A 26621-nucleotide genomic window follows, 5' to 3' on the forward strand; every position below is an offset into this window, starting at 1 on the left:
CACTCCTCTCTTCTCCCAAGCCCCAAATATGGCCAAAATGCAATTCAAAAAAATGCATCACAAATTGCATTACAGCTATTTCAGTCAAATCACACAGCTTAACGCTAGAAAAAAAGGTGGTTATTTCCAGCATTAAAACCATGCAATAGCATGCATTATGCTATTGCATAGTGCAATATTGCTCCTCATTTTCATAAATCCCACCCAAACTCCTCCCTAACCCCACCCCTTCCCAAAATTTGCATTCGCACCATGCACTAGCATTATCACATGTGTTATGGCATTAATGCATGCGTTAATGCATTATCATGTACATTAACACCATAACACATTTTGATGAATGACCCTGTTACATTGGTCAGGCTAAAGAGCTGACCTGATATTAACTGGATAAAATTAGCTGGCTAACTTTAAGATAGCCGGTTACATTCAATAGGGACACTGCACTCTTGAATATATCTCAAAGGTTATTTATTTATTTAGCATTTTTATATACCGAAATTCATGGAGCAGAGTTACAAATCAATTCGGTTTACATTTTAATATTAACATGCATGTAAGAATGCTATTACATAGAACAAGGAATATATAACTTGGAACAAATAAACTGGGAGACTGTTATCACTATATAACATGAACAATAAATAGTGTGATATTTTTGATAACAGGCTAGACAATAGATTTGTAATCATCTAAACAAAAATTAGATAGTGATCAAACTAGACAATCTGCGAGTTGATAAGCTGCTAATGCTAACTGGAGTGACGATATTGGTGTATTCTGAAGGAGACATAATAACTAAGGAAGGAAGTGAGTAGTGGTAGGTTATTGGCATAGATTGAACGCTTGCTCGAACAGCCAAGTTCTGAGTCTCGTTTTGAAGGTGATCGGGCATTGTTCCTGTCGGAAGTAAAGGGGGTAACGAGTTCATTGTTGTGGGCCTGCTTTGGATAGAGTTCGTTATTTAAAGTGGATTTAATGGCTGGGGCAATGAGGGTATTCCTGTAAGCTGTTCTCACCGGTCTATCGGGAATAAAAAGTCGAAGAGGGATGTTGAGTTCCAGTGGGATGAGCTTGTGGATATATTTGTGAATGATGGTGAGGATTTTGTAAGAGATTCTGAACTTGATCGTGAGCCAGTGTAGGTTTATCAAAATGGGGGTGATATGGTCTCTTTTGTTGGTTTTTGTAAGTATCCTGGCTGTGGCGTTTTGGAGGATCTGTAGGGGTTTTAAGGTGTTAGCTGGGAGGCCCGAGTAGCAGGGAATTGCAGTAGTCTATTTTTGAGAAGATGATAGTCTGTAGGACTGACGATAGTCTTGGAAGTGTAGAAGCGGTCTGAGCCTTTTTAGGACTTGCAATTTGAAGAAACCTTCTTTAGTGGTATTATTTAATAAATCTCTTGAGGTTGAGTTGATTTGTCCCATTATGACTCCAAGGTTTCTGACTTGAGAAGAGAAGGATGGTTGTCTTGTAGTGATAGTGTTAGTTATTGCCTGGCTGCCGTCTTGGGTGATAAGGAGTATTTCTGTTTTATTGGAATTGAGGATCAAATTAAGGCTCGTGAGCAGGTTGTTGATGGCTTTAGGCAGCTGTTCCAGAGTTCTAGTGATTTTTGCAAGGATTCGGTCACGGGATAAATATTTGTACATCATCTGCGTAGATGTAATGGGTTAGTTTTAGTTTGGAAAGGAGCTGACAGAGCGGTAAAAGATAAAATGTTTGAAGAGGGTTGGGGATAAGGATGATCCTTGCGGTACTCCCAAGGAAGCGTGGACGGGTGTGATTCGTTATTGTTGACTTTGACCTTGTAGAATCTGTTGAATAGAAATGACTTGAACCAGTTCAGCGCCGTGCCTTTGATTCCGATGTCAGATAGCCTATCTAGTAGTGTTAGGTGGTTGACGGTATCAAATGCGGCAGAGAGATCGAGGAGAATGAGTAGACCGGTTTGTTTTTTTTCAAGATTTAGTAGAATAGTGTCTGTTAAGGAGATTAGGAGAGATTTTGTGCTACGAGCTTTTCGGAAGCCGAACTGATAGGAGGATAATATATTGTTGTCTTCGAGGTACTCTGAAAGTTGTTTGTTAACTACTTTTTCTAAAATTTTGGAAATGAAGGGGAGATTAGCGATCGGGCGATAGCTGGCAGGGTCATCTGGAGACAAGTTCGGCTTTTTCAGAAGTGGTTTCAGAATAGCGAGTTTCAGTGGATCGGGGACTAAGCCTTGCGTTAGAGAGCAGTTAATGATGTTTGAGATCGGTTTGGCGATGGTTTTTGAACTAGCGATTAGTAGATTTGAAGGTATAGCATCTGAGGGATGAGATGCAGGTTTGATTTTCTTAAGGATTGATTCGATCTCAAGTGAAGAAGTCAGTTAGAAGGATTCAAGACTCGTGTTCAGTTGAATATGTGTTGAGTAGGATGAAGGAGGAAGGGTGGCGTTATTGGTATTTAATGGTTTGATCAGATCGGTGATTTTTTTCTTGAAGAATGTGGCTAGTTCTGAGGCTTTGCTGGCTGCTTGATCATCCGGGATGGAAATGGGTGGAGATTTGGTGAGGGATGAGACGATATCGAAAGTGCTTTAGGGTCGAATATGAAATGGTGATTTTTTTGGGAGAAAAAGTCTCTTTTTGTTTGTAGAATGGATATTCGGTATCGGTGCATGAGAGATTTGTAAGCCCCCAGGTTAGATGTGGAAGGGTTTTTTCGCCATACGCGTTCCAGCCGTCTTAGTTAGCTGGACATGTTTATCTGGTTAACTTTGCTATCTAGCCAGTGACTGAACATGGACCTCAAAATGTTCCCATGGAATTTCCTTGTATACTTTGTGTGAACTAGGGTGACTAGGTGACCAGCTTTCAATCTTGCTATACATTTCATACATGAAACAGATGGGCAGATCTAGGATTTGAAAAAGAAGGATGCAGATGTTGCAGGGGCATTATCATCACCATATCTGGCAATTCTTTGACAGGCCAATGCAATATCATCACGTAAAAAACATGCATCCAAACTGGGTGCATGTTTTTGAACACGCGCATATCCATCTCTCCTGGATGCTCGATGCAATAGGCAAATGAGCTGCCGCGCTAAAAGGGATGCACAATGGATCATTTGTATGACCCTAGTGCTCTGCATAGGGTGCCCAGGAGACGTAACTGTGTGCCCACACAGCCTAGCCAGAGCTCCCTCCCCACCCCAGGCAGGTCTGTTCCCGATTGGTCCTTTTCACTGATACTTGTCAGTGAAAGGACCAATCCCCTTTCAGGACAGTTTTCTGAAAGGGAATTGGTCCTTTCACTGACTTGTAACAATGAATGGACCAATCGGCAGTAAATGGAGTGACTAAATTAAGTATCAAGCACTTCACTACTGCCAGCAGGGGTTTCTGGCCTGGAGGGGGAGATTTGGAGTCTGGCAAGGGCAGTTTTACCACAGGTACCTCAGATGTTCCACTTTAGGTTCAGGACACCGCTTGGCCAGTCAGGCAAGACCTTGGAGATACTGCTTTCTGTGGTTTCCGCTATGGGGGGGGGGGGGGGGGGTTTTCAGTGAGCCCTTGAGTACGGCATGCTTTAATGCCAGCTCCCTTAATGCCAGCTCCCAGCAGGCATTAAATTTAACATGTTAAAATGGACACCTTGGCCACGTGGCAATTTTTGGCATCGAGGGGTAAGAGCTTCATCTACATGGAATTTGCATGTGATGAGCACTATTAGCTATGTGTTCAATTGGACACGCTAATCTCAGTATTGCTATTTTAGCACGTCCAAAATGAGTGTCCAATAGCATGTTACCCGGTGCTCTAGCCTGAGCACACTATATCGCATCAGCCTGTGAGTTTCATAGGGAGATGCCAGGGCATTGCAGAGCAGGAGGAAAAATCCCTCTGTTGAGGGTCTTCTCCTCTCTTCTTCTAAGTTCCTCTCCATCTATCATTACTGCCTCCCCCTCCTCTCTCTCAGATACTTCTTGATTTCTCATTCCACCACTTTGTCTTGCTTTCCATCCTCTCTGCCCCCAGAGGTTCCACCTGGTAAAAGACCTTTTGTTTGCTGTTTTTATACTGGGTGCTGCTAAATTCTCTATCTAGACACTGACAAAAGCCCAAAAACAATCTCCTTATTTATACTTTATAGAGCGAGATTTTGCACTAATTTTGAAGGGGATATTTAGTTGTACTGGACACATATTGGGACTGCGCAGGGCATCATAACTCCTCCCCAGAAGGAACCTAAAACATGCCGTTTAGCAAGTTGAAACATTTCCCGCGCGACTGTTTTTCACAAAAACTTTGCTAGGCCTGAAAGGAAAACACAAACAATTGGTGAAATAAAATCAACTATTTGTTTGCCTGTGTTTTTTCCCCCCACAAGAGCTGCGTGACATAAATAAATCGCAAGGTCGCTGCAGTAGGGGGCGCTGCTACCGCCGCGTGCTCTGTTGATCCCTTTCCTGTTCCCTTCTGGGCGCGCGCAATTTCGTTAACAGCCGTGGCCTCGGAGCAGATGAAAAGCGAATGCAGGAATCTGGACCACCAAGCCGTTCCATCACCGCCGGCGCCATGACGTAAACAGCCGCGCCCACCCACTTCGGCTGCGTCTGGCCTTTCATTGGCTCGCATTTCATTCCTCTTCCGTCTTTCATAGACGTCAGTTCCGTTTGCTGGATTGGCTACTGTGGTTCGTGCTGTCTCAGTGCCCAGAGGGGCCGGAGGGGGGAGGAGACTGAGCCCCTCTCCCCCGAGCTACCGGTGAGAGACTCGGGAGTGGAGGGGATTTGTGCAGGGGTCACTTCTTGCTCCAAGAGACCAGAGGCGCCGGGAGAGGAGATTCTGGGGAAGAGCGCCTCGGCCCCTCCGCCAGAAAGCGGCGGAGGGAGACTCTCTCTCTCTTCCAGCCCTTGCCAAGTTTTCTTTTGCATCGGGGGCGGGATGGCAGGTTGGTGTCTGTCCGCCGCCTCCCCTGCTGGGGTCAGCTGTTATCAAAGAGAGGGAAATGGGAGTGGCAGCATGCAAGCATCCTTGATCAGTAATAACAGGTTTAGAGCCAAAGGAGCGATGCTCGTGCGACGTCTTAAAATGCAGTTGCTACCTTATTCCTGGGCAGCTATTCCGTTTATTTCGGTGGTAGTTACGTGAGGAGAAAGTAAGTCTGTACTCACCAAGACTGCCTTATGCTTAGCAGACTGGTGGTTCTGACCCTTTAAATGCCTGTAAAATACGTATTTATTTTGTATTGCATGTAGAATTATTAAGACTGTAGTTATTGCTTAATGCCAACGAGACTAACAAATGTTAGTTTTGTGTAGTTCTGTATTATTTTGAATGTAAATCTGATCAATTCAAGTTATCATTTTGAAATCTGTTGTCTTCCCTGATACAGTTTTGCCCCATTTATACACAAAAAAAAGTTGATGGATTTTTAAGTTGCTTTTTAATTTAAAACTTATTGGAAAGATGTTAACTTGTGGAGAAATGCAGGACCGCACAACTCCAAGCCACTGGGTTGCCATGACACCCCAAAATTATGCAGGGGCACTCGGAATTTCCCATTTATGAAAGAGCTTATAGAAGAAAGTAAATGCTTTGAATGGCCCTTTTTTTTTTTTTTTTTGTTGCATTAAAATTTAATTGTGGCATGATTCATTGAAAGATCTGTAAATATCTTTCTGTCCCTTATCCAGTATGAGCTACCTTCTAGCACTTAAAGTCACAGAAATTGAATGATAATTCAAAGGTCCCTAACAATGCTCATTTTTGAAAGTTAATTCTTTACAGTTGGTTGTGGGGTCCCAGCAGTGTTTTTCCTCACCTTCTTGGATGGCCTCCAATTTCCTGCTACATGAAGGCCAGAAGAAAGCTTTGAACCACAAGGGGTGACAGGAGACTGAAGGCAGGGCAGTCTGTAGGGTAAATGGTGATATCCCCCTCCTCCTCCAAAAAAACACAGCCAAAAAGAAACTGATGCATGTTCCCTGGTCCTTGGCATGGATTTTTGGGGACAGGGTTGCACACACACTTTCTCTACAAGTTCCCCCACTCTTTCCCCACCTTGCTGAGCATCCACTCCCTACCTCTTATCCTTTTCTTCTGGCATCCTCTTTCATTTATTTAATTTAATATACTTCTTGTAAAAAGGTTTAACTTAATGGTTTACAATAAAATAAAACATAAAATCCCATTCATGTAGGTAACAAACAATCTTAACAATACAAGACAGGATACAAAACATAATGCCTCTCATTAAAATAGCTAAATCTGCAATTCAACTTATTGTTAAAAAATCCTGGCAATAAAAATTGTTTTTGAGCTGCTTTGTAAACTTTTCATAGTGATACTACAGCTTGATTCTTAACAAAAAGTATTTATTAATCAAAGGCCTGGCTAAAAAACATGATTTAACTCCTTTTTGAAACTCAAAAAAATTTGATTCTGCATGAATGTTAAGAGGGAGAGCATTCTGGAGAAGGGATGCCTGGTTAAGAAAAAGAAAACTCTCTGATATAGTGTAAATCTAATAACTGAGGAAGGGGGAAGTCATAAAAGATGTTTTTGGTTTGATTAGGTACCAACATTTGTTAATCAAGAGAACAGTGAGTCACTCTGGCTGACTAACTGAAGTTAGACTATTTGTATTTCCCAGCTCACCCACCCTTAGCTCATCCTTTAATTTATAGGCAGGTGCCACTTTCACAAAAAAAAAAAAAAAAAAAACAACCTTATTGAGAGTTTGATCATTCCCCTGTAGGCCACTACCAGACATATAGTGAATTCACTAATACATTTAAAGGACATTAATTAGACACATTCCTGCTCCCATAGCAACCTAAAACTTAACTAAGAACTGAACAAATTTGAGGAGAAGGCAGCAGTCCAGCAGCAAGAGGGGGGCTTCCCAGTATTTTTGCATCGAGTGCCATATGTGATTTTTTACCTGCCGGTGAGAAGTTGTACATGTGCATGCAATGCAAAGAGCTCCTGACTCTCAGAGAACGACTCCGATCTCTGGAGGCTAGAGTGGCAGACCTGGAGGAGCTGAGGCAGACAGAGAGGAATATAGATGAGACCTTCAGGGACATAGTACCAAGTCCCAACTTCAGACTGGCAGCCCTGGTGCTGCCTTGGAGGAAGAAGGTCTCATGATCGGAGAGCATCAACCTGGTGCAGCAGGAAAGGATCCTGTAGCAAGGACCTACTCTCCAGGTGGTGCATTGTCCTTTCGCACCAAGGATGTGTCTCCCAGGGCTACTGCCCAGGAGGGAAGGGTTAGGTCGGCCGTCATAGTTGGTGATTCAATTATTAGGAATGCGGACAGCTGGGTTAGTGGTGGGCGTGAGGATCGCCTGGTAACATGCCTACCTGGTGCGAAGGTGGCGGACCTCACGTGAAACCTAGATAGGATTTTAGACGGTGCTGGGGAGGAGCCAGCTGTCGTGGTACATGTGGGCACCAACTACATAGGAAAATGTGGGAGGGATGTTCTGGAAGCCAAATTTAGGCTCTTAGGTAGGAAGTTGAAATCCAGAACCTCCAGGGTAGCATTCTCTGCAATGCACTCTTTTCTACGTGCAGGACCCCAGAGGCAGGCAGAGCTCCGGAGTCTCAATGTGTGGATGAGACGATGGTGCAAGGAAGAGGGATTCAGTTTTGTTAGGAACTGGGGAACCTTTTGTGGAAGGGGGAGTCTCTTCCGAAGGAATGGGCTCCACCTTAACCAGGGTGGAACCAGACTGCTGGCGCTAACCTTTAAAAAAGGAGATAGAGCAGCTTTTAAACGGGATTAAAGGGGAAAGCCGACAGTCACTCAACAGCGCATGGTTTGGAGGGAGGTATCTTCGAAGGATACTAATGAAGCATTAGAGTTAGGGCATTCCAACAGAGAAGTTCCAATAATAAGAAAAGTAGTCAGAATTTCTTTAATTAAAAACTTACCTGAGCTAAGAGATTCCAATTTATCCCTGACAGTTGAAAAGCAGAATGTTAATACAAACAAAAAACATACTTGAAATGTTTGTGTGCTAATGCCAGAAGTCTAAGAAGTAAGATGGGAGAATTAGTGTATAGCAGTGAATGCTGAAGAGGTTAGGGCTGTTCAGCTTGAAGAGTCGGCTGAGGGTGGGATATGATAAAGGTCTTTAAGATAACGAGAGGTCTTGAACAAGTAGATGTGAATCAGTTATTTACACTTTCGGATAATAGATGGACTAGGGGACATTCCATGAAGTTAGCAAGTAGCACATTTAAAACTAATCGGATAAAATTGTTTTTCACTCAACTCACAATTAAGCTCTGCAATTTGTTGCCAGAGGGTGTGGTTAGTGCAGTTAGTGTAGCTGGGTTCAAAAAAGGTTTGGATAAGTTCTTGGAGAAGAAGTCCATTAACGGCTATTAATCAAGTTTACTTAGGGAATAGCCACTGCTATTAATTGCATCAGTAGCATGGGATCTTCTTGGTGTTTGGGTAATTACCAGGTTCTTGTGGCCTGGTTTGGCCACTGTTGGAAACTGAATGCTGGGCTTGGTCTGACCGAGCTTGGCAATTTTTTATGTTCTTGTGTTATGCAAAGGAGAGTCGTACGGGAAAATTTGACATTTTCAGAAAACCCACACCTCTGACTGTATTATCCTGCTGATGTGACACAACCCTGTTCTGCAGGGACCACCATTAAAGGTAGGGGCAGGGATGAAATTTAGAAAAGTTAGCCTCCAGGCAAAGATATGTAAAATCCAGGGAATTTTGTTTGTAATATTTTGCTTCTTTTTTTTTTTGTTCTGCAGATTTTTTCTTTTTCTGTCAATAAGCAGGCTGAATTAGGTATGCTGTGTGGGTGACGTCATCCGGCACACTACAGACTCCAAGAATTAAGAGCATTTGCTCTGCTGTGCTTGTGCGGGAATTCCCATGCGAAGCGTGTTGTCAGTCTCTTTAGTCTTAATTTTTCCGCGCTTTCGCATGGACGTTTTTTTTTTTTTCCTTTCCTCTTGTCTCTTCATAGTTTTGGGTTTTTTTTTTGGTTTTTTAGCCTTTTTCTCCTCTCACTAGCAAACCCCCAAAAGCACTTTTTAGTGCTACCACAATGTCCAAAAGCCTGGCTTCAAATACTGTCAGTGCAGACACACAATGTCCATCATGGACGGTCATAATTATTGTTACATTTGCCCGGGCCCAGACCGTAACCAACCATCTTGCTGCAACTGTGGTCACATGTCGCCATAGGCACAAAGACAGAGGACCTTGAGAATTGCGTCCCTGAAGGATGGGCATGGTGCATTTTTGGCATCTGGAAGCTACGCTCCATCTCTGAAACACTTGGCTCATTCTTCTCCAGGCCCTAAACATTACCAGCATGCACACAGAAGGTTAGCATCCATGGAGCCACAGGTAGCATCTAAACACAAGACCAAGCCAGTGGCCCTTCAGGCTCCTGTTTCTTTATCTGAGGCGAGTGGGGCTTGGGGGGGTGAAGGTCACGGTTGCAGCTAAAAAAACCCAACAAAAAAACCCCAGCCAAAGTCTGTGGAACCCCCATGCTGACAGGAACACCAAGCATCTGCTGCAGGAGCATCAACTGCATTGTCTAAGGATGCACATCAACACGGTAATCTCAAAACTGTGCCAACCCAGGTGCTGGCAGAGCAATGACGCATCAACACAGGCAACCCCTAAAGCGACGCACACCAAGAGCCACGTCTCTTTGATGAAACCAGCTCATGACGCAGAGTGGGACATCCAAGTCTGCAATCTTGCATATTTTCAACCTACACCCAAACTGGATCAACCCAATGGCACAAAGCAAGTGGACATATGCAAAAATATCAAAAAAGCCAAAAGCACACGGCTCAGCAAGCCACTTCCATGACGCATACGTCATCTCCGTGAAGGGATCAACACCATACTACCTCCTTAAAGTCAGGCTGGGCATTCCGTCACAAAACCAAAGCAGAAAGGTGGATACTTCCTCATCACCTCACCAAAGACAACACCTAACTCCAATTCTGGACATCCTATCTCACCTGCCTTGGACTTCCCCTTCCAAGCCTCTTTCAGTAAGTTCAGCTTCTTCCTCCTCACAGGGAATCCATAGGGTTTATACAGATTTCTCCATGATTTTCCACTATAGGGTCTCCAACTTCCAAGAGGAGTTGTCCTCAAGGAATAGACAAACTGGTCCAGAGAGAGGTTCAAAGGGCCATAATCAACAGCCATCAGACATCGGCGGTGATTCATCCATGTGGTAGACATTCTTCTTCTAAAGCTTCTGTCAAAAGAGAGCATGCTTCCTACAGGGTCTCCATTAATCCGATCAGACCAAGCCATGGAGCAGATTTCGTCCATCAGGAATCTCTTCTCCTCCTTATGTCTGAAAGTTTCACCTCCTCAATTCCCTGACTTCACTGGGGAAGGAGATCAGGAACAACCATACCCCAGTCATCCAAGATTTTCCCCAGAGACCCATGTCTCCGGAATCAGACCGGGGAGAACCTGCCCTTCCAGAATCACCCCAATCGGAACATAACGGTTTCCCTCCTCACTCTCCTGCCAGTTTGATGGGTATACTGTCTGACCCACCGGAGGAGCCTCCAGATTATTCATCTCCTCTGGAGGATCTCACTTATTCCTGCTTCATTGAGAAGTTGGTACTTTACTAAAAGTGGAGGTCCGAAAGTTGCCAGACCCCAGGACAGATATTTTTGGAATTCTAAAAATCCTGGAAGTTCTGGCAAAACCTTCAGCACTTCCTTCACATAAGGTTCTGAAAACAGTACTCTCTAAGATCTGGGAGTCCCCTCATTAGAATCTCCCTGTATCCAGGAAGCTGAATCTCAAACTCCATTTACAGAAGTCCTTAACCTATGGAGTAGTCCATCTACCTCACATGTCAGTTATTGTTGAGTTGGCAATGTAAAGGGCAAAAAAGACTAAATTACATTCCTCTGCTCCACCAGGAAGGGAACATAAACTCTTGGATGATTTTCGCAAGAAGGTCTTCCAGAGTGCCATGTTGACCTCCTGCATCCAGCAGCATCAATTCTACATGGTACAATACCTGTACGAATGTTTGCAACAATTAAAGTTATTTATCCGCTTGGAGATTGGTCAGCAAATATCTGTCTCTTTATGACTTAGAGGAAGGGTTACAGCATCTGCTCAGAGCACTATATGAATCATTTGAAATATCTATTGCAGCTGATGCATAGAGTGGTTACATTTCAGTTCCATCCGAGAGGACAAGTACAATAAGCAGCCCTCCTGTGTTCTGGAAAAAACCTGTATGGGCATAAACTCAGACACTGTATCTCAAATTAAGGAGCAGAATGTGACGGTACAATCCTTAACATCTCTGGATTCCCAGGGTATGATTAAGCAGTACTTGTCCCAATACCGTAAAACACATTATCAAAGGCGCAACCTTATCAACATTATCAGCAACATCGTCCTCAATCCCAACTAATGCAACCTAGGAGGCGCCAAAGAGACCACAGACAACAGAAACCATCATAACCATCTGCCTCCTAAGCCCCTGCAATCTTTTTGAGCCCAGCCCATCCACAGCCTCATCTTCCAGTGGGAGGCAGGCTTCGCTATTTTCTATCGGAATGGGAGTGGATAACATCGGACAAGTGTGTTCTCAACATCATATGCCAGGGTTATCATCTGAACTTCAAGATCTGTCCTAATCTCCCCTCAGCTCTCCATTCCCTTAAGGGAGATTTCCCAGCTAGTGTTGCTGAACCAGGAAATTCAGAACTTGCTTCAACAGGCGACCATTCAGCTGGTATCAGATCATGGAATCAATGCTGGCTACTGTTCCCAATACTTCCTCATTCCAAAGCACTCAGGGGGGCTCAAGCCTATCCTGAACCTCAGATCCCTGAACAAACACCTTCAGAAAGAGGAATTCAAGATGATCTCCTTCAAATCATCCAGTGGAATGATTTGGATGTGCTCCCTGGACCTCAAGGACGCCTACACTCTCATTCTGATCCATCCTTCCTGATGGTGATACCTTTGCTTCCAAGTGAATTTGAAGCATTACCAGTATAAAGTCTTCCCTTTGGTCTTTCTTCTGCTCCCAGTCTTCACCAAATGCTTGGCTGTGGCTTTTGCTGTGACTTATTTAAGGCACCAGGGAATTTTGGTTTTTTCCTTACCTGGACCTTCAGATGACAGTCGTTGGCCTAGAGTCTTTAGGTTTCCTCATCCACTACGAGAACTCTGTATTCAGACCGACTCATACTGTGGTTTATTGGAGGCAGGATAGATGCCGTACAAGCAAGAGCCTTCCTACCGAAGGATAGAATTTCAAGAATTCGCTGCCTCATATCACAGTTACTCCACAGTTCTATAGTGACAGTTCATCAGGTGCTAGTAATGCTAGGCCACATGGCGGCTATGTATGTAGTTTCCAACATCCGCCTGAGTTGCCTTCACTGGGATTTAAAGATTATGAGCTCAATATTACCAACCACTGAATGCAAGAATAGCCTTGTCGGACTCCATGCAGCGGGACATAAAGTGATTGTTAAGGCCGGGGGTTCTAATGAAAGGAGTTTGCATCCAACAATCCCGCACAAGCTAATCCTCACCACTAATGCATCCGCCCAGGGCTGAGGGGGCCCATCTTCTTCACTACAAGACGCAGGGCCTTTCGTCATCGGAAAAGAAGCTTCATCAAATCAACTTCCTGGAGCTCAAGGCCATAAGGAACGCTCTGGTCGCATTCATCCACCTGCTTCATAGCCAGACCATAATGATCCACATGGCCAATCAGGTGGCAGTGTTCTGTGTGAATAAGCAAGGGGGTTCGGGCTCCTAATTCTCTATAGAAAAGTGGTGTAGAATATGGGACTGGGCCATCGAATATTTGATATCCCTACAAACAACCTACCTGCCCGGTGTGGTAAACACATTTGGCAGACTGCCTAAGCAGAGTCTTACCTCAACCAAACAGTGGCCAACAAGATTTTTCTACAGTGGGGTCTGCCTTGGATAGACCTGTTCGCGTCACAACACGTTCGAAAGCTGACTCTATTTTGCTTCATTCGACCCAGTCATCTCAGAGTTCCAGGACGCAATCTTATCATGGGCAACAGGTCTAATTTATGCATTTCCTCCAACACCACTCATATCGAGGCCGGTCCAGAAAATCATTCAGGACAGAGCACGGATGACACTCGAAGCCCCTGCATAGCCGAGGCAACGGTGGTATGCATACCTAATACAGTACTCGGAGAAGCAACCAATATCACTGAGCCAGGATGCAGTCTTGGATGTTGAACATGAAGTTTTACAGGACTTATCTTTCCCAGAATGCATTCAAGAAATCATAGCAGCAAGAAAACCATCAACTCGACGGAACTAATCATTCAAATGGAAGCGAAATTTTGGCTGGGTATCTGACACGCCATCAGCCCCTTTTCTTCTTCTCCGAAGCAGTTACTCAACTACTTGCACTACCTTTCAAAATCTGGGTTAGCAATGTCTTCCATAAGGGTCCACTTAAGCACTATAATTACTTATCAAGACAAGGACAATAGTTCCTCGATTGCATCCCATCCTCTATCTTGATTTATGAGAGAACTTTTTCACCTTCATTCTCCTAAGAAAAAATCTCCTGTTCCCTGGGATTTAAATGCTGTCTTCACAGCCCTAATGAAACATCCCTTTAAACTATTACAGTCAGTTTCTAACCTGGAAGGTGGTCTTCCTCATTGCTGTTACCTTAGCGTGAACAGTAAGTGAGTTTCAGGCCTTGGTAAATTTCTTGTCTTACTTACAATTCTTCCACGACAAAGTGGTACTCAGAACACATCCTAAATTTCTTCCAAAAGTGGTGTCGGCTTTCCACATAAATCAAGCCATCATGTTCCCTATCTTCTTTTCTAAACCGCATGATAATGAACGGGAGAGACCATTTCATACCTTTGATTACAAAAGGGCATTGGCATATTACAAAGAATCACAGCCACACTGACGCTCATCACAACTATTTGTCATGTTTAATCCTGATGCAATTGGGAGGCAGTAACCAAGAGGACACTCAAATTGTATTTCAAAGAATATCCAGTACTGTCGCGCTTCAGTGCAGCCAACACTACTAACCAATACACATACAGCACATCAGGTGCGAGCCACAGCGGCCTCTGTTGTACACCTTCGAAATATTGCCATTGACATTTGTAAAGCAGCCACATGGTCATCTATCCATACTTGCACTTCTCACTATTGTTTGGACCAACCAGTAGCCTCAGTCAGTGCACTAGGCCAAGCAGTGCAAACAACTGTGGCCAATCAGAAAAGGTCTGTCCACTAAAGTGGGGGGGGGGGTGTTTTATATAAAAAAAAAATAAAAAATAGGGGAAGGATTGTTCAGAGGTGATATTCCACTCGTTGCCTAACACTCCTTCGACATGAGATCATAACAACCTGGAGTTTGGGACTCCCCAGAGAGCATGGCTAATTCAGCCTGCTTATTGACGGAAAAAAGCAAGTTTGCTTACCATAAATGGTGTTTCCGTAGATAGCAGGATGAATTAGCCATGCATACCCTCCCTCCTCTCTGGTCATTCCTTTTTTGCCTTTTCCAGACCATGGCGTTGGCCATTATGATTAATTGCAGGTGCAGCAGAGCAAACTCTTTTAATTCTTGAAGAGGGAGAGTCTGTACATGTGCTGTCAGATGATGTGCCCAGACAAAATGGCTGATTCATCCTGCTATCTACAGAAAACACCATTTAAGGTAAACAAACTTGCTTTACTTTGCTCTTGAGTATTTTTTTTGTCTTAATTTTTTTTACGGTTTATTTGGATGGGGATTGCTGCTTTTTCTTTTTTTTTTCTTTTTTTTTTTACTCTTCCCTTTCCTCTCTTTCCAGGCACGATCCCCAACATCTTCCACCTTGTCCAAGTGGTCTCCCCACAATTTCCTCCTGGCACAGTAGTGATAAGGGACATCTCAACTATGGTCCTAGCAACAGTGGCAGATTCTTGAGCCTGGCCCCAATATTAACAACTAGGGATGCGCATTCGTTGGTCATTCATTTCATGGTATCCGCATATCTCTAGTATGCGTGTAAGTGTCCCTGCTTGTACAATGGATAACATACGTGCATACTGCAAAACAAATGACTAGTGAATGGACATCCCTATTAACAACTTCTCTTCTTTCTGGTGCCAGCCTCAACCAAGTGCCAAATTTTAGGAGCCTGGATGTTTTTACAACCTTGGACCAGGGTGTAATTCAGTTTTCATGCCAATACTGCCTTTAAGAGTTCACTGTTGGGGATTACATTCAGGCATTGTAGGTGTGTGTGTGTGTGTGTGTGTATATAATATATATACACACAGTCACATTTACATTTTTTTTTCCAGTGATGTGAACATATCTCCCCTGGGAACTGGATTCAGACCAAATCTTATTTACGTAGGTCAGCACCCATCTTTCAGATGGTAATTTTTAAACTATTATCCACTGTGGTTAAGAATGGCAGAATATAAACCATGAATTAAATTAATGAACACTTTGCAAACTACTAACATAAGGTAGATTCAGAGACTCTATTCCCCCTTCAACAATTTTCACACTTTTTTTGTCTCATTGCATCAGATTCAAATCCTTTTAAATGTTTTTTCCATACATAGCCACACCACACCTTTCTTGGAACAAGGCATCCAAAATAACAAACTGAAATGTAACAACTGGATAAGCCTCTACCCTCTTTGGTTTACTTTGCACACCTAAATTTTAGTGTTAAACCATTCCTCTTTACAAATCTATTCAAAACTGTCTTTGCTTTGAAATATACTATCAAGCAGTGAGAACCTAATAGGATCTATTGAATTTATTCAGTCGTCATGTAAATCAGTTCGGTTTAACATAGGTGGGGCCAATTCACTTGATGTGTGCTTTTGAAGGCAATTGATTACAGCAGAGCTTTAAGCATTAAAGATTGCTACAAGAGGGTGGACACTTATCCAGTCAAGTGACTCCATGTTTTTCTTGTACTTCATTTTCTAAAGAATTCTGGAATTTATTTTTCACTTGGATGTTGTGGGGTAGGATATGTGGATTCATGGAACAAACACTAAGGGCCAGATTTTAGTAGCTACGTGCGGGCGTAGATTTGTGCGTGCGCGCGCATATTATATAATTTGAGGTTGGCGCACGCAAGGGGTTGCACACTTGTGCACCTTGCGCGCGCCAAGCCCTAGGGGAGCCCTGATGGCTTTCCCCGTTCCCTCCGAGGCTGCTCCGAAATCGGAGCGGCCTTGGAGGGAACTTTCCTTCCACCCCCCAGCTCTACCTAAATCCCCCCCCCCCCCCACCACCTTTATTTTATAAGTTGCGCCTGCTGGCCGAGTGCTGGCACGCAATCCCCCGGCACACCCACTGTGCCGGAGGCCTCGGTCCCGCCTCCGCTCCCGGACCACCCCACCCACTCCCCGCCCCTTTTTTTCAAGCCCCAGGACATACGCGCGTCGCCGGGCCTATGCAAAATAGGCTCAGCGCGCGCAGGAGGGGTTTAAAAGGGTTACGTGCGTATATTACGCACGTAACCCTTTTATAATCCGCCCCTAATTTTAATGTATTTTACTTGCAGGCTATAAAGCTCCAAAAGCCAAATATTTTAAAAGAGGGTGTAGATTTTCTCTAGCAATTGTATATACTGCAGTTGGGTGAAGTTTTCTTCAGAAGATTTCCTTTTAATAGTACTGCACATCTAATAGCTTTCAGCCAGCATTTGATTTTACTGTTTGATAGTGTATGCAGTTTTGCAGCATTTGTGGTTAAAACTGGAGATAGGCATTTGATGCCCACGTGACAGTGCCATCTGTACAGCATCTCACATCTGAGTGTGTATGCTGCTTTATTTTTTTAAATATACATTTTTTCAGTAATATAAACTAATTACAAACTTGCTTTCTTAACATTCAACATTTGTCTTTCAGCTTGTTTTCAAGGTGTGATTCCTTAGTCAGTGTCAGTGATACGCCTGCTGACGCATATTAACTGATTCTTTCCACATGAAGTAAGTAATCATGTTTTCCTTTTCAGCTATTTTCGATAAGCAGTCTTTTAAAAATCTGTAATTGTAATAGATGGCATTTTATTGTGTATGCTAGATGTATAGCTGATCTGTTTGAGCCTGTGGGGTGGGCAATTCCATAAATGAAAATGGATTAGTCTTATTATAGACATTCATTTTGTATTTCTGATGTCTTTTTTCTCTTCAGTTCTCTGTGAACATTGTTTCTTTGATTGCATACTCTGATTCGTCATTCCACAGTTAATTAGCATTGATATCCCTACAATAAAATAAGAGGTAAAAATAACATTTTATTGCTTGCGTTCTGGTAATCTCTACAAAATTACATATTTATACTCACCATTGCATTTTATCATTGAATAATATTAACCACTAGTTTTATATTTTATTTTTAAATTTTAAGTTAATTTTCATTTGCTTTAGTACATCATGACAATTGATTTCTATTTAATTCAGCTCTATATCATAATTGATTTAACTTTGAATTGTACATCCAGTGCATCATTATCTGTCATTGATGGATTTTTAAGTTAACTTGTTTAGATACACATTTTATTTATTTTAATCTAGAATTACATCTACTTGTACTTATCTGAAATAGAGCTGTGGTGCTTATGACACGAGTTTGCTTTGATATTTGCTATTGTAGTAGAAGTTGTGAACATTTTTGCTGTTATACTCGTAATACAATTATGATATGACAAATGTTTACATCTGCTGCTATGTTAATACAGTTCATTTTGTCCCCTACCACTTGCCCAAGTATTATATTTATTATATTTTTACACCTTTCCCTTGTGGTTGACAGATGAACAGCAAACGTATTTTTCATCTCAGTCATTTAAACCTTGTCCCCTCTTTAGAGGTAGTTCAGTTTTGAAAATGACACTTAGTCACGGGTATTATTCACACAGGGGTAGATTTTATAAATGTACGCCAGATTTTATAAGATAGGCACATAGCCGCACGCATCTTATAAAATCCGGGGTCGGCGCACGCAAGGGGGTGCACATTTGTGCAACTTGTGCGCGCTGAGCCCTGCGCACACTACCCGTTCCCCTCCGAGGCCGCTCCGAAATCGGAGCGGCCTCGGAGGGAACTTTTCTTCTACTCCCCCCCCCCCCCCCCCCCCCCCACACACACACACCTTCCCCCTACCTTTATTGCTGAAGTGGCCGGCATAACTCTGCGCATGCCAGCGGGCTGCTAGCGCGCCTTCACCCGACCCGGGGGCTGGGCTGGAGGTCTCGACCACGCCCCCGGGCCGGTGCCACGCCCCCGACACTCCCCCGGAACACCCTGAAATTCACGCCGCCCACCCAACATGCCCCCTTTGCGAAGCCCCGGGACTTACGTGCGCCGCCGAGCCTATGCAAAATAGGCTCGGCGGCGCGCAGGGGGGTTTTAAAGGGTTACGCGCGTACCTTATGCGCGTAACTCTTTTAAAATCCGGCCCACAGTTTTTCTCAACAATTCCTGGCCAATTGGATTGGCTAATTCAGGGTCTAAGTAACCTTTAGTGGGCCTTATACATTTTTCAGAAAAGGACCAAAGCATAGTATAGAGAGCTCTGGATATGACCTTTCTGGAGCTGATGTTGAATACTGATAGCTAGTTGTCTGAGAGGCTTTTTTAGTATCTAATGATCAGATCACAGAAAAATATATTCTTAATGTGTACATAAGAGTATGAAGAAATCCATTTTTAACTAGGAAATTGATACTCACCTGAAGGGCTCATCCATATACAATGGCATTTGTCCTAATGGGACACATTAGGGCAGAGATGTAGGGAAGGTTGCAAACAGGTGTCATTTTCAGGATATTCAAAATATGAACATTAACCTGAAAGTAGCATTGTTGTATGCAGATATGTTATGGATAATTTAGTGTAGGTATCCTGAAAACCAGACTTGTTTAAAGACATGCGATTGCTGCTTGACACCTTTTTATATTTTTCCAGTGCCTCTGTTTGGGGTGGGGTGGGCTGGTTGCCTTGACTTGGGAGCTAAGAAGCTGCTAGAACTTATAATGGCTGTTAGAGAATACAGAGTATAAGGATAATGTGTATAAAGTCTAATAATGAAAAGTGATGGAGAAAAATGCCACTGAATGGTAAAGTATACTTTGCATTTTTACAGAAAAAAAGACAGATGATGCAAATATCCACCATCAACTGAAAGTGAAGAGATCATCAGGGAACAGCCATCTGCCTTAGATATGGCTTTGGCTTACTATGGTGTGAATTGCTTGTGTTATATCGGTAAAACATTTTTAATCATTTTCATTCCCTCTTTTCACCAGTACCATCAGTCTCTCTCTGAGATTTCCCTTCCTGCAGGCAGGTACTGATTGCATAGCCTCTAGCCAAATGATAGGCCCCCTCACTTATAAAGAGTCTCCATCTACTCCAGTGTTCTTCAGCTCAGTTTGCCTTCCTTTCAAATGTTTCTTCATTTTAGCTGAAGAATGTTTTAACTTCTAGGAATGGAGATTAAAAACATAAGAAATTCCATATAGGAGCTGATCAAGGTTCATCGAGCCCAGCATCCTGTTTCTGAGAGTGGCCAGTCCTGGTCACAAGTACCCAGCAGATCTGTTTCCTGTTGTTTGCTCCCAGGGACAGCGATAGCTTTCTTTAGTCTACTTGGCTAATGTTTTATGGACTTTTCCTCTAGGAACTTGTCCAAACCTCTGTTAAGCCCCATTATTCTAGTTGCCTTGACCACATCCTCTGGCAACAAATTCCACCGCTTGATATTGCACTGAGTGAAAAAGTACTTTCTAAGATTTGTATTAAATCTTCTGGTGGTTAGTTTTATGGAGTGTCCCCTCGTTTTAATATTTGTAGGGACCATCATTTTCAGTCTTTATTTTATTTTTTCCTGGAATTGTATCTGAGTTTATTACAACAAGAACAAAGATATTTACCTGTAAAAATAAGTCATGTATTTTCATTGATGTTTTCTAGTTTTGTTGTAATAAACTGATAAATTCCTGGGAAAATAAAAACTGAGAAGAAAGATCTCAAGTATTTGTAAGGGTAAATGACAATCTTATTTATCCATTCTACCCCACTCATAATTTTGTAAACTTCTATCATGTCTCCTTTCAGCCATCTCTTCTCTTTTCTAAGTTCTCTATCCTGTGTATCTTCTCATTAAAAGGAAGTCGTTATATCTCCTTTATCATTTTTGTTGCCCATCTCTGCACCTTGTGTAGATCTGTTTTTTGTTTTTTTGGTATGTGGCAGCCAAAACGGCAAACTGTTTAAGGTGCAGTCACTCCATGGATTAATACAGAGATAATAGTATATATGCTCCATTCCTTTTCTAATCATTCTTAACATTGTTTGCTTTTTTTGACCATCGCTGCACACCAAACTGAAAATTTCACTGTATTATCCACAAGGACACAAAGTTCTTTTCTTTTTCTTGGTTGGTGCCTACTAATACGGGATATTTTACTGTAGATGGGATTATTTTTCACTATGTACATAACTTTGCACCTTTTCACCTTAAATTTCATCTGCTATTCAGATGCCCAGTTGCCTAGTCTCTCAAGGTCCTTCAGAAATTCCTCACAGTCTGTTGAAGTTTTAGCTATTTTGAATAATTTCATGTCATCTGCAGATTTGATCCTCACACTTGTTCCCTTATGAAAAACAGCACAGGTCCCTTACAGATCACTGTGGTGTAGAAATGTGACAGCAGAAAAAGACTACACGGCTTATCTAGTCTACCCATCTACACCAACTATTCAGCTTTACACGCTCTCAGATCCTCTGTTTATCCCATGCTTTCTTAAATTCAGAAACTGTCCTTGTCTCCACCATTTCCATTTGGAGGTTGTTCCATTCATCCACCACCCTCTCTGTAAAAAAAAATATTACAGATGTCGAACATCTTTCACCCTCATCCCATGAGCCACCTTTCCTTTGAGAGAAGCCCACCACCTGTGCATAGAAACCTGGGAAATATTTGAATGTCTTTCATATCTCCCCTATACCGCCTTTCCTCTAGAAAATACATGTTTAGTTCTTTGCCTGTCTCTGTATGCTTTAGAATAATTCCACCGACCATTTTAGTAGTCACCCTCTGCACCAGTTCCATTATGTTCATATCCTTCACTATTGGCCTTGCTTCATTTGGAAAGCAAACAGTTTACCTTCTGTTTCCTGTCTTTTTAATCAGTTACCAATCCACATTTGGACATTGCCTCCAATCCCAGGACACTTTAATTTCAGGAGGAGTTCTCATGGAGAACTTTATCAAATACCTTCTGAAAATTCAAAGTCAACCAGCTCACTTTCATCTAAATGTTTTACACCTTCAAAAAATATAATAGATTTTGTAAGGCAGGACTTCACTTTGCTAAAACCATGTTGCCACTTCCCCATTAAGCCATGTCTATCTATATGGGCTCTTCTTTTGCTTTCAAGAATAACTTCTACCATTTAGCCTGGTACTGATGTTGGACTGACTGCTATATAGTTTCCCAGGTCACTCCTGGGGTCCATTTTAAAAACTGGTGTTTTAACATTGGCCATCCTGCAATCTTCAGGGTGTTTTAAATGTGCTATAGTTTACTAGTAACAAGTTTGCGCTTTCATGGTTGAGTCTTTGAGGACTCTGAGATGGATACCCTTCAGTCCTGGTAATTTGTTATTCTTCGGTTTGGCAATTTGATCTTACATCCTCCATTATAACAGATTTGTTTTTTAGTTGTTCAGAATCATTACCATTATAGAATGTTTCAGGGTTGATTATGTTCCAAATATCCTCTGTAAAGCCAGAGGCAAAGAATTCATTGTTTTTCTGTTTCTGTGCAGTCTGTCAGCTTTCTTGTTGGTTTTTTAAAAGGTGTCATAACCCACAAGGATTCCAGAGATGGAGATCAAGATAAGTTGCCTGAATGTATGTGACTGTTATGGTTTGTTTTAGTTGCTTTTCCCTAATTTTCTTTTTGTGACTGGGATTCTGCCTGGAATATTAGTTGCCAGGAAATCACTTCACTTACCTCCATTAGCATCATATACAGATAATGGACAGAATACCACAATCTTCTATCTTCAAATCTCTCTTAATTGTTTTCCTTTAATTTCAACTTTACAGTGATAATGTTCTTTCTTAATTTCCTGTTTCAGTTAAAGAAGATAACTCTATGAAGAAAGTTCAAAGTCCAGCATTATGATGGATTCAGAAGCTCTTGCCTTACCAAGTTCAGAACAAGAAATCAAAGATCCAATTGTAAATGTTAGCTCAGGAAAGCATTATGTCTGTGGCTGCTGTGCTGCTTTCACCAATATAGCCATAACTTTTCCTATCCAAAAAGTACTCTTTCGCCAGCAGCTTTATGGGGTGAGAACCAGAGATGCCATTCACCAGCTGCAGAGGGATGGAATTCGAAACTTGTACCGTGGTATCCTCCCTCCATTAATGCAAAAGACTACAACATTGGCGCTGATGTTTGGCCTTTATGAGGATTTCTCAAGCCTCCTCCTCAAGCATACCAGTGCTCCTGAGCTTATGACTCGCAGTGTGGCAGCTGTGATGGCGGGGACCACAGAAGCCTTTCTAACACCTTTTGAGCGGGTACAGACTTTGCTACAAGACTACAAGCACCATGACAAATTTACAAACACTTTTCAGGCTTTTAAGGTACTGAAAGGCTATGGTTTCAGAGAATACTACAGGGGATTAGTTCCAATTTTGTTCCGAAATGGACCCAGTAATGCTCTCTTTTTTGGTCTACGAGGACCTATCAAACAGTGTCTTCCTGAAGCCAAAACACACAGTGCTAACTTAGTCAATGATTTTATCTGTGGGGGGCTGTTGGGTGCCATGTTAAATTTCCTTTTTTACCCAATGAACGTGGTGAAAACTCGCATGCAGTCCCAGATTGGTGGGGATTTTCAGTTTTTTGGGAGAGTGTTTATGACAATCTGGATAGAGCGTGATAGAAAACTAACCCATCTTTTTAGAGGCGCTCATCTCAACTACCATCGCTCCATTCTCTCCTGGGGCATCATCAATGCAATGTATGAGCTCTTGTTAAAGTTTTTATGAAAGAGGTTGAGACAGTAATGACCGTTGGTGGGCACAAAGACTAGACAACATCCCTTATTTCCTGGGAGCAAGTTGTCTGTTTAGGAACTTCCAGAACATGAGTCACATTGAGCAACACAGATTAGCTGGAAAAGAAGAGGTTACTCTTCCCCCCAACCCTCTGCAAACTAACCAGGAAAGAGATGATTTTACTGGTGCCTGTTTAATTGCAAAAACTGGTCTGTGTTAGCAATTATTTTTAAATCTAAAAGACCTGATGGAAGACACATTTTATTTTGCAGAAATAAATTAACATTTTGAGCAAGTGATTCTGCAGGCAATTAGACAAGCTCTGTTCTTGGAATTCCAGGCTCTGCACTTTGACAAGGTTTGGTGTGGTCTGATAACTCAAGGCTAATTTTAAGCAAAAATAAATACATAAGTTGGCTGTCTCTAGAACAGCATAAGACAGATGGAGAGAAGTTCCTTATAAAGCAGATATGTGTTCATGATTGATGTTAAATATACAACAGTGTAAACCATGTTAGCCAAATGGAGATAATGAAATAAGAAGTCATTTCCTGATCCATATCTTTGAATATAGTTCAGGCTTTAAGAAATTTGAGTGTTCACAGATCAGAGAGAACCTATCCTAAATTGGCTATCCCTCTGAATATCTGAACCGTGAAGTGTGGTATAGCAAAAATGATATGAAGTGGGTGGCATCTTACAGACTAACCAGTGTATTGAGGCATGAGCTTTCAAGGACACTTCGTCAGATGCATGAAGTAAAGTACAGAGGTGAGCAAAGAATATGGGGGGAGATATAGAACAAAGAGAAGGCATTGAATAGGCAGGCAGGGTGTGGAATTCAAAGTGTTAATGTCAGTAGTTTGGACTATATTGTTAACTGAGGTAAGTGTGAGAAGACAGAAAGTTCATAGATAGTTGTAGTGTGCCATGAAGCCATTGTCTCTGTTCGTGGTGGTGATAAGTATTTTGATGAGTTCTGGAACTCAGTAAACTTACCATCACCCTCAGTTGTCAGTAGTCTGGATTATAATGCTATTATCACTTTGTTTCCATACCCTGCCTGCCCAGTCTTCTCTTTATTCCATTTCCCCACATCCCCATATATTTTACCCATCTCTGTACTTTGCTTCATGCATCTGACAAAGTGGAGTCTGTCCTCGAAAGCTGATGCCTCAATAAATTGGTTAGTCTATAAGAAGCCATCCACTTTGTGCCATTTATCCGAAATTGTAAATCGTCCGTATGAATCTTCCTCCAATTTCCTAATTTGTCTGGAGTATTTAGTATCAGAGGAGCCTGCGTTTGTTAGTATTAATCTGTTTGAACACCGTTCTATGATTATTAGGGGCATTTATCAGGTACATAACATTTTAGGTTATTCTAGCACCTGTGAAAAATAAAGGAATTGGTGCAATCACTGGAGTATTGAAATAAAAACTTTTTCCTGCTTTAAAATTTTAAATACAGGCTCACAGATACATCCTTTTCTTTTTAAACAAAGTAATCTAGAACTATTTCTAAAGTAATATTAACAGCCTGCTTTATAATTAATACTCCAGATATAAAATTGAAATAGCCAAATACTAATTTCTAGCTCTGGATTTGATTTTCAAATCATATTTTAGCTTTCTTTACCTTGGAATTCCATTTCAGGGATTCATAATACAGATAATTTTAATCTCCTAAGATTTATAACATTTAAATTCTCCGTACAGCTTCTGGCTTTGATATAATTAGTGTAGCCTCAGGTGCTCAACTTTCTATAGCTTTTAAAGAGAATTATTGTTTTAGTTGGTCATGAGTCCTGTGCTGTTGGGAAGGTTCATCCCTTAGGTAAAATCTAGGGAAATTACACACAATGCGGCTTATACTGATAACCTAGTGACAAGCTAGTAAAATGTCTAAATATGCTAGTGAATCAAACTCTTGGTGCTGCATATAATTTAGCAGGCACTGCATAGACAAAAAGTAGGTAAAATTGCAGCAGATAGTTCCCTTTGACAGTTTTTTGTCTGTGGGCATTTTCCCATGGAAGATAATGAGCACTTCAGTGCAGAAGCATAGCTGAGAAGACTAGAGTCCTAAACATGTACTTAAAAATATGCAATCAAAATGGAATACAGAATGTTTAAGGAATGGAAAGTAATTGCAACAATTTATTTTTTTCTATCTGAAATGTGCTGTTTGGAGTAAAGCAGGTTCTTGTAATAAACTAATTTTGATGGACAAAAAAAGAAGATAAAATTATTCAGCTTTTGCATGTACATTTCTAGATAAACTCTCTTAAAGTTTGTGATCCCTATTTACAAATATGCTTAATATCATTGTTTTCTTACAGACCAGGTGATCTGTCATCTAGAATTAGAACTTTTGGCACTATCATCATCCATCTTTTCTTTGATCTTCACAAGCTTCCCTGTCCCCACTGCTGCAAAACATCCCTCCAACATAATGCTGCCACCACCATGCTCTACTGTAGGGAGGGTGATGTGCTGTGTGTGTCTTATACCATATACATCGCTTAGTATTGAGACCAAAACGTTCCATTTTTGGCTCATCAGTCCACAAACCTCCTTGCATCTAGTGTCCCCTTAATGTTTCTTTGCAAATGCTATGTGGCACATCATGTGGCTTTTCTTCAGCAGTGGTGTCGTTCTTGCCACCTTCCCATGCACACTGTGTTTGTGGAATATTTTTGGAAATTGTTGATCAGTCACCATTTTCCACAGTGTCAGTCAAAGATCTCTGTAGTTCTTTTAAAGTAACCTTGGGCCTCACGGTGACATTCTATAGCAGTTTCCTTAATCCACGGCTCAGAGAAACATGTTGGCAGAAAAAGACCATATGGTCCAACTAGTCTGTCCATCTGCACAATTAATGTATCTTTACAATTCCCATCACTCCCTTACAGAGCCCATGTATTTATCCCATGCTTTCTTAAATTCAAGTACTGTTGTCTCAACCACCTCCATTGGGACGTCATTCCATGCATGCCCACCCTCTCTGAAAAGAAATATTTCGTAAGATTTCTCCTAAGTCTACCCCCTTTCAACCTCATCCTATGACCCCTCATTCTAGAGTCTCCTTTCCATTGAAAAAGCTCACCTCCTGTGCATGGAAACCTTAGAGATAACTTCTTCATCTTGCATTTTCTCTAGGGTATACATATTAGATCTCTAAGTCTATTGCCATATGCTTTAGAAAAAAGACCACTGAATATCTTAGTAGCCACTCTCTGACCAACTGCATCCTGTTTATTTCTTTTTGAAGGTTCAGTCTCCAGAATTGTACACAGTATTCCAAGTGAGGTCTCACCAGGGCTCCTGACTTTGGAGGGGCAGCCTGAACACAGTGTCTTGGTGATGCTAAACTCTTTTCACTTTTCAATGATAGAGCTGATTGTGCCCTAAAGAATATTGAAACACATTGAAATTTTCTTATAGCCTTCCCCGAGTCTGTACCATTTAACTGTTATCCTGCAGTTCT

General features: G+C 41.9%; 1 protein-coding gene across 17 annotated transcripts; it reads left to right on the top strand.

The window, feature by feature from the left end:
- The first annotated feature begins 4623 nt into the window (after nt 1-4623).
- On the top strand, nt 4624-26052 carry SLC25A51 (solute carrier family 25 member 51). 17 transcript variants are annotated; one of them, XM_029603168.1, is made up of 6 exons: nt 4657-4759; nt 15381-15458; nt 16959-17038; nt 17244-17332; nt 19197-19318; nt 22202-26052. In XM_029603168.1, exon 6 carries the CDS (start codon nt 22245-22247, stop codon nt 23121-23123), a length of 879 nt encoding a protein of 292 aa, XP_029459028.1. In that variant the 5' UTR covers nt 4657-4759; nt 15381-15458; nt 16959-17038; nt 17244-17332; nt 19197-19318; nt 22202-22244; the 3' UTR covers nt 23124-26052. The 17 variants fall into 17 exon arrangements, with proteins under 17 accessions (XP_029459021.1, XP_029459084.1, XP_029459110.1 ...); XM_029603174.1 differs by having other exon boundaries at nt 15381-15436; XM_029603204.1 differs by having other exon boundaries at nt 15381-15432.
- The last annotated feature ends 569 nt before the right edge of the window (nt 26053-26621 follow it).

The sequence above is a fragment of the Rhinatrema bivittatum genome, chromosome 1 (genome assembly GCF_901001135.1).
Source record: "Rhinatrema bivittatum chromosome 1, aRhiBiv1.1, whole genome shotgun sequence".
Classification (NCBI taxonomy): Eukaryota; Metazoa; Chordata; class Amphibia; order Gymnophiona; family Rhinatrematidae; genus Rhinatrema; species Rhinatrema bivittatum.